This window comes from Belonocnema kinseyi, chromosome 8 (genome assembly GCF_010883055.1).
Source record: "Belonocnema kinseyi isolate 2016_QV_RU_SX_M_011 chromosome 8, B_treatae_v1, whole genome shotgun sequence".
NCBI lineage: Eukaryota > Metazoa > Arthropoda > Insecta > Hymenoptera > Cynipidae > Belonocnema > Belonocnema kinseyi.
In genome coordinates this window covers 104,497,620-104,507,094 of record NC_046664.1, presented here as the reverse complement: position 1 = coordinate 104,507,094, position 9,475 = coordinate 104,497,620, and the positions used below count along the sequence as shown (strand labels likewise).

Below are 9,475 nucleotides of genomic sequence, written 5' to 3'. Positions count from 1 at the left end.
ACGGGATATTCAAATGTCCCAAGTAGGATATAGAAAATTAATTTATATCCTACTTGGGACATTTGAAATATCCCGTAAACGTCCCAGGGATATCCTAGGGTTATCCCTGGGATACCCAAATAACTGTCACAAGACAGAATTATGCACACATATGTCATAAAACACTGATAGCACCATTGCTCCACCGGGTAGTATGTCCCCAAATAAAATTTTTCGTGGTTTATACTTGGTAATTATTAGTAACATCAACAATAATGCATATAGTAATTTGTATAGAAATTAAAATTTGTGTTGATCACAATATTTTTGTACAAAAATAAAGGATTTGAGTTAAATAACGCTGAAAATTGTTTGCCTTAAAAGCCTTAAAAGCGTTCTTTAATGATTATTTTTCGTCAATAAATGAAAAATACTATAAAGAAAGCAGCTAACGACGATAGTTCCGCCGATGACGAGACTAAAGATTAATTATATAGCCTTTAGATTCTTTAGAAAAGAGTGAAGTTCATGCCTATTAAGAATAGTTTATTCGAAGAAATACATAAAAAACCTCATGCTTATATTTCTTTTAATTAAGATGTAGAATTATAATAAGAATACAAAATTCCGTTTAATTTAACACTTCATTTTTGCAAATAAAAAATGTAATAAAAAGATGCAACTTTTGCACAAATTTATATTATTATTTAGTGTTAGTGTAACTAATAATCGCATAATTTAAAAAAGTTCATGTTAAAAAATACAAATTTCAACTTTCCTAAATGGCCATGCCTACTAGGCCAGTTCGTCTTCCAACTTTCTTTCTGATTGAATTGTAATATCCGTTCTTTAACTATTATTTTACTTTCTTATAAGAACATTTTTTCTTGATGTTTGAACCTATAAACATTCAAAAATCGAGTCAACAAAATTTGATTTTTTTTTGAATAAACAGAATGTTGACATGTTTTTCGCTTTAAGCTTAAGAAATGTCGGGTTCGACATATTCAACTTTTTTCAAAATGTGTGAATTTTTCTCAAACCACTAAAAGCAATTTTGAGCGTATTTTCAAGACATTCTGAATGGAGCAAAACATTTTTTTTAGAATTTCGATTTTAATATTAGTGTTCACTAGTAATAACCATACAAAAAAAAATTGCCAGAACCGTTGAACTAATAGGAAATATTTCTTTTTAATTTAAAAAAATATGAACGTTCTAATAGAAAGAGCGAATAGAAGATATTGCCCGATCGAACCAAAAATTTACAGGTGAAAAGTTGTTATGTGTGCGCAACTTTTGCAGGGTATTAAAATTCAATCCGAGAAAAAAAGGTGGAAACGAACCAGCTTAGACGCTACTCAGATACCTGTGCAGAAATGTTGGTGTGGCGTCGGTCGGGCACCGATCGGAAAAAATATGGGCCCGATAGGGTAATCTGTCTAGCGCCAGACCGTGAATGAAACGCCCTACCTGACCGGGCCCAGATCTGGGCATCCAAAATGTGGACCTGATCTGGCCCAGATATGGCCCCTTTAATTTTTCATTTCTATAATTCGTAAAATTTCAAAAGTTTTTATATTAATATTTGTTCAACTTTGCATTTTACAAAACTGTAATTTTTCAACATTCTACGACGATAACAGAAAACTTAACATAATCTTGTCTAACCTAACCCGACCCGACGTGTTTCTGACGCGAGCCACATCATGTGCCCCCCTTGAGGCCACATGTTGAAAATCCGATCGGGCCCACATCGAAACTCGGGAATAAGTTGGGCAATTTCTGCACGTGTATATAAAAGCTGGTACTCGAAACAATAAAACACTCGAAGTTCATAAACACTTTGTTCAACTAAAGTAATATTTGACAGTAGACTTGTAAAGCTTCTGATGATCGTTTCAATAGCTGGAGTTTTTTGATTGCCTAAAATTACGTCGACACACTGTGCGATTGAAAATATTGGAACCTTTTTCGTGTGTGTTCCGAAAAATATATTAATAAACATTTTTTCATAACAAAAGAGATAAATTTTCAGCTATTCTTCCACTTAAAATATGATTTGAAACATAATCTCTCCAAATTTGAAGTAAAAATTCTCAATATTCTTTGATTTAAAATGAAGAAAACTATAATTTTTTCAAACAGAAAAAAATATGCCCAATCAAATTTAGGATAAGATTTTTTCTGTAAAATTAAAATATAGAAAATTTGTCAAAAATGCTGAGGCCTTCCTATCCCCCGTGATCATACTTTATGTGCTCTTCTACGGTCAATTATTAAGGCTAATAATTCAAGAATTAAAATTAATTAATTAATTTTAAATTTTAAAATTCAATAATGTACAGTTACAAATTATAGAAGCCTTCTGATTGAAATAAGTTTAATCTCAAGGGCTTACAAATTCGACACTATTTTAAAATAAAAAAGAGAATTTTAATAAATTAAGATTTAGAGTCTCAACAATAAAATGAGATAATGTGAAAATAAAAGGGATTTTAAATTCGACTGTTATTCTACATTCTACTTTTAAAGTGCAAGTTATAGAAATTGAATAATTTATTTGCAGCTTCGTCTTATTCAACTTTCGCCTTATTTTCACTCATGTTAAAATCTGAAATACGCTGGAACTTGGATTTATTACCGGTTTCATGGATGGCTTTAAGTAGCCTTCAATGGTAAATCCAGACCGTCCGAACGTAAACAGAACGGAATAAAAAATAACAAATTCATGGAAACAGTATATCTAGATTCATTAAATCTAAGCTCCAGTTTAATGTGGAATTGTGTTTTATATTTTTTTAAATAATTAAAATCCCGAAATCTGACGTCCATTTGAAATTCGAATAGTCAAACCCTCGTTACTGCATTAAAAACTAAAAATTTATTTGAAGTATTTTAAATTGAACAATATTTCAAATTTGAAGCTCTAGGAATTGATTAATTTTGAATTTTATATGTGAAAACTCCTTTCTTAAACCAACATAAACTTTTTAAAAAAATCCTTTCAAATATTAAACACATGCATTAAGCCACAGACGCCGGTTCATTCTCTAGCGCTCGGTGAATTTCAATCTTGTGAATTTTAAAGTTTAAAACCTGTAAAATTAAACGTTTTTGAATGTAATGCCTTCAAATTTGATTATTTCTGAAAAAGAATATAAAACTGTACATCTTACAATTTTATTGTTTTAGATTTAAATTAAAAATAATAAAAGTCTTGAAAATTGAACAGTTAAACATCACATTTTATTGTGCACCATTTAAACTGTGAACGCATTTTCCCTGACTTTAGTTAATTTTACTATTTCGCATTGTATAATGAGCAAGGAAAATAGTTAACGCGTCTATTTTGAGTTGTGATATTGACTAAATCTTAGGGAAAATTTGTTATAAGTTCAAATGATGCACGATACAACGGCTTTTTAAGACATTCATTTTTTTGCCAACAGCTCGGGTTGAGAAAAAGAGGCGAAGTAATAAGACTTCAAAAACTGAGGTTTCTCGGTTAATTTGATCAAAAGAATGTATAAATGCGAAAGGACTCAAAGATTAAAGCATTTTATTATCACCCATTTAAAACTTTATAATTTTAAATTAAAATTGTAGATGTAGTAAAGTAATAGGAAGATCTAAAGTAATGAAATAGATTTTGTTGCAAATAATTGGTAAGATTTCCAGTTTAAAATAAAAATCACTGTCATTTGCACTCTTCAACCTAAAGAATTTTAATATAACGAACACCTGAAAATATATTTAATTATTCTAAACAAAATTGAAACTTAAATCATCTCTGATTAGAAACTTTTTGGACAGTTAACAATTCGATCATTTAGGAACCTATGCTAATTCAAGGTGAATCACTGTACTCAATTTCTTTTGAACAACAAAGGTTTTTTTCTGCTTCCGTCACACAGGTGGGTCGTTTATTTCCGGTCGTCCTTTTTTTTATCTTAAAAGCTTAATATATCTGGAAAATTGTGTGTATTCCTCGGAGTTTCTACTACATGTTCCATTCGTTTTTAGAATTAAATAAGTAACTTTAAAAAAATTAAATATAAACAAAAACTTGAGAAAATTGAAATTTAGTTAACGAATTCATAACTTTGAAATAAATAAATATTAAGAAACTGAACTTATGGTTTTTAAAGATCAAATCATGACCTGTCAGAAAAATATGGTTCTACGTCTTTCAGTTCCGAAAAGTATATTTATACGACTCTAACTTCAAAATCTCATCTTCTCCTAAGAAACTGGGTTAGAATGTTTTAAAAAATTATATGAGAGTAAATAATTCAAGTACCGTAATCCCCCGGATAGAAATTATAACTTGGTTCTTAAGAGGTCCTGTCTAGAATTCCTATTTTCTATCGAGGCCCTAAAGTGGCAATCTATCGAGGGCGCAAGCGAAAGCGTCACGCTCAGCTAGCGAGGTCATCAGTAGGCAACCCAATAAGGACCTATTAATAGGGACTTTATAGAATATAGATAGTCCCTCACACACTATTATTCAAAAGCATATGCGATTGTTTCTTATTTTGTTGATTCAAATAAAATATTATTAAATAATTAAAAAATTGATCATGCTTTAAATTCTGAAGTGTGATGCTATTGTTGCAGTAGTATTAAAGTTTAACCAGCACATTGCGATAATCCATTACCAGAAAATTTTTATTCAAAAAGGAAAATATTAATTCAATTGTACAATACATTATCTTTGCAAGTTTAATGTAAAGATTTTTTACACCTTTCTGTAGTCTCTCACAAACGCTCCTCCGTTTTCTCGTATTTTTATTGACATTCGATTATTAACTATACTCCGCACATTATTCTAAAACTAAACTTATTGTTAAATTTGACTAGAGAAGACTTATTGCTAATAACTAAAGACAAACGCAGTTTATTAAAATATCCACAAGCCTCGAGAATCGAAACGCACGCACTGTAGGCGTATAAGTCGAACGCCTAATCCACATAGCTACGATGCCACGCTGAGTGCGGTATCATAAATGCTTGACGGCATTCATCCGATACTTTAGAAATTAGGAAAAAAGGTTTTTGAAGCTCGATTTGTTTTATATGGTTTTTAAACGTACTCACGTGATTTCAAATTAAATCGATCTTTAAAAAAAAAAACTTTCAAATTTTTAAGGCACCAAATGTTTATAATTTTTTCAGAAAAAAATGACATTTTTCAAAGTTTGCATCTCGGTAATTTTTTTTATTTGTTCTTTTTAAAAATTAAGCATAAGAATATTAATGCGCTTTTTGCACTCACAGCTGTATTACCCGTTTTACCTGTCGAGGACTTTACAAGATCCCCTCGAGAAAATAATTAATTGATAGAAATTATTTTTGAAATATATCTTTATGAATAAAGCTTTTTATCTAGTTTAATTAAAAAATATGCTGCTAAAAAGTGAGTATATAAATAATGTAAGACAAGTAGCACACGACAATAACCTGTCGAGGACCAGCAAAGGGAAAGCCTAGATTCTTCCAGCTAGGAAATCTGGCTGCGGCCTCGTGAGAGCCAATATTTAGTTTAGGCATAAAGAGGCAATTTCTACCCGGGCCTTACAGAAGTTCGTGGGATGTTCTTCACACGCCGGCTTTTTACAGATCGCGAAAGAATGCGACCTTTTTTTATCATCCTTAGATGGCCATATCGCACACCTTTTTTCTATAACGTCGTAGATATACATCAACAAATGAGGATTCACCAAATCGTCGCGAAACACTAATGCAGTCACACAGGTTTGAAATCTTTCTTCCTCGGAAATGCAATGATCAATTTAAGCGTCCCTTTGCAGTTCAGCTCCCACTACCAAAAAGTTTTTCAGGGAGAAGGTCAAACACCACCATCTTTGGGTTTCGGAGATACTGAAGCGGGAAAATTTGACTGGATTGTAAACGACCCACGTGTGTGACGAAGGGTTAAGTGAATTCTTTGAAATTTCTTAGAATTCATTCAGAATTCACTTTAAGATAAATTCCAATTAATTCAACAGAATTCAAGTACGACGATTCAACCTTTCATACAAGCCTAGATTGTCCAATTTTGAGCAACTGTACAGAAAGGGATAATTTCCTGTCATATAAATTAAATAAATTAGAACATTACCAAGGTTAATTATTACTAATTTAAAGTAATATCAATTGAAATATTTAAAATGGATAGATAGGTTCATCAACTATAAATTCTGAACAATCCTAGTCAACAAATAAATGTACCGAAAAAACTGTTATGTGCTCGTATTTGCTACACGCAGAAAAAAAATCTGTTAATGTTAAAGGGGTCCTATGTTAAAATAAGTGTGAAAACATAACTTTTTATGTAGAGCTTACAGAATTTTCTGTAATCATTACAGAATTTTCAGGTGCCCTACGAATTTAATAACATAAGTAGTCTCAAAACTATACTTAGGTTACTGTTTTAAAGTCGATAATAATGATAAGAATATGCCTACTTTCGTCGATTTTATAAATCATTATAAAAATTTGATTAATTTTCAAACTGAAATTCTTATAAATTCGAAACAATCTTTTTTCAAAAAATAAAAATTGAACTAAATTCTTTTTTACAGACGTGGCTTCCTTTACTGGAGGAATTAAACGCCTCGCATAATCGCCTAATCACACTTTCGGAACGAGACTTCCGAGGATTCCCTGGATTGTGTTGGGCGGATGTCAGTGCCAACCAAATACGTTCTATGGTAGCAGAACTTGTCGCCAATACTCGGTGCACACTCCACGGTGTGCCTGATGTACTCCGTATTTACCTGCAAGGTACATTTTTTTCCTCTTTTAATGTATAATTTTTATTAGAGAACTGAAGGACCTGTGTATTCCCTCACCCCCCCCCCCCCCCCCCCCCTAATGTTTATCATACCTTTAAACTTAAACAATTTATTGATATTTAGCCAATAAAATTAAAAATATTTTGGATTTTCGGACATCTGGAGACCCTACTTCCTTTCAACTAAATATATTTTTACAATCTCATCAGAGAAGGTATTTGATTTGTGTAAAATTTGACCCCCCAGTTTTTGGCAAGTGTCCACGTTTTGAGACCCCCTGAATCCGAAAAACAGGTTTTTACGCATGTGTCTTTCTGTATGTCTGTATGTCTGTATGCCTGTATGTCTGTCTGTCTGTATGTATGTCTGTCTACCTGTGAACAAGATAACTTTTGAAAAAATTAATCTATTAGATCACCCTTTGGTACACTCATTTAGTATCCTAAACTGAAGGTCAAGTTCGTTAGCCAGCCATTTTGGATAAAAATTCAAAAAGTGGGGACATTTGGAATATTTTTGAGACCACTTTTTTAAAAAATCAAAAATTCTCTGTACGGTTATTCATAGAATTCAACAAAATTAACAATTTATCCTTATGAATTTTTTTGACAAATCAAAAATTACTAGAGTTATAGCATTTTCAAAATCTAGAAAAACAAACTAAAATGAACAATTTAAGACAAATAACGCATGATACGAAAAAAAGACTGAAAAAGAAAAACATTGCTTTTTGAAAGCCCTACAAGATTATGATAACAACTTTTTTAATTTGGTCGAATAGTTGAAAATTCCAAAATTGATCGTACCAAAAATATTTGTAACCACATTTTTTCAAGATTTAAAAATTCTATGTTAATAGTACTCAAAAACTCAAACAATTTATCCCCATGAATTTTGTCTATAAAAAGAAAATTATCAGTGTTAAAGCATTTTTAAAATCCAAAAAAACAAACTAGAATGAACATTTTAGGCCAAAACACGCATGATATGAAAAAAAGTCAAGAAAAGAAAACTTTTGCTTTTTGAAAGTCTTACAAGACTATGATAACAACTTTTTTAATTTGGTCGAGAAGTTAAACACTCCAAATTTGATCGTACAAAAAATAATGAAAAATCCGAAAATTCAATTTTTTTTTTTGTCAAACTATGCAAGATACGAAAAAAATGAAAAGGCTCAAATTGCGCGTCCTGGAAATAACTACAAATTAAGAATGAATCACTTTTCGATATAAGCTACGAGAAAAAATGAAACAAAACTTGTTCATCCAAAAAAGAGCTATAATTTTTTATAGGACAGTTAGTTTTTGCTTTAGTCGTAAAAAATAACATTCTAAATAAAAATATTAAATTTGTTTGAAAAAACTACACAAGGTATGAACTTAAATTACCAGACAAAAGTGGTTCGCCTAAAAAGATCTATAAATTTATTATTAATTATTTTTCGATAGGACGAGTAGATTTTTTTTTAATCGTAAAACATAAGATTAAAAATTAAAAAATTAACTTTTTGGAAAAAACACAGAAAAAACAAAAGAGGACATAGGCTCCTACATAGGGCCCTATATAGGTTCCTGTATTAGACCCTATGCAGATGCGCAGTAGTTTTTATTTAATCGTAAAAAACAACATTAAAAATAAAATAAATTATAAAAACAAGGAATTAAGAATTAGTATGATTCAATTTTTATGCATATTATGAATTGTAATGATATACATTTATTGAAATGATACATGTTTCAGAGCAGCTTAGAATACAATTTAAAGCAAAATAAGAAACAAATACAAAAACAATCATGATAAATACAATTTGCTTTTTATTTTGCAATTTTTTAATTAGCAATCCCTGGCAGAGTTACATAAAAAATGTATTGTAATTGATATAAGTGTTGTGTATAGTGTAGAAAAGTTGACAGGTTGGACAAAAGCGAGTGCGAAGCACGAGATACGTGATGAGAATTTGTTCGTTAAAGCCAAAACAGCTTTAACAAAAGAGAGTTCAAAATCATAAAATTACAGTTGTCGGTCCGTTCACCTTTGATTTTAACAGGTCTGTGTCCGAATGCGGAAGAAATGCAAAGACTAAGCGCGGAGTGCGATTGCCCTCAGTCGCGTGCTGTAGGTGCGCTCAAACTCTCGAGCTAAGTTTCTTTAACGAGAGAGAATTCACAATCACAAAATTACAGTGGTGGATGTTTTGAGTCCTAATTTTAAAATGTTTGCGCAAGAATATGCGAAAATGTAAAGACCGAGCGCGTAGTATGAGGTAAATGCAACATCGAGCGCGAAGCGCGAGAACTAACAATCTCAATCGAGAAAAACTTCATGCCCAAAGAATTTTAATATCGAATAAAATTTTGGGTTACTAAGATACGCTATTTGGGTAAAAATAATGTGCTTTTACATATTTTTCAATAAAAAATTTATTTTTTAAACAATTTCTATTATAAAATGGACTTGCGATGTTTTACTAGTCGCAGAAAATCAAAAAATACAAGGCAAAAAGAACACAAAGTCACTTTCGGACGATGCCTTTGTCGAAGATCTCGAGTGCAGCTTCAAAATACAACTTCAAAACATAAATATGGGACACCGTGTACCAGGTGTATACATATGAAACCGGTATTTTTTCAAGAAAATAACACTTTTATTTCAAGAGAATGATAACAAATATTTTATTCAAAGTATGCGCCCTCGCT

The 9,475-nt window shown here is 31.1% G+C and overlaps 1 protein-coding gene across 1 annotated transcript in view; it reads left to right on the top strand.

Annotated features, from left to right (window-relative positions):
- Positions 1–9,475, top strand: part of LOC117177895 (insulin-like growth factor-binding protein complex acid labile subunit) — a 93,307-nt gene that overhangs the window by 57,865 nt on the left and 25,967 nt on the right. The window contains exon 7 of the mRNA XM_033368966.1: positions 6,567–6,768. Within this exon, the coding sequence (XP_033224857.1) occupies positions 6,567–6,768 (202 nt within the window). The remainder of the gene's footprint in view (positions 1–6,566; positions 6,769–9,475) is intronic.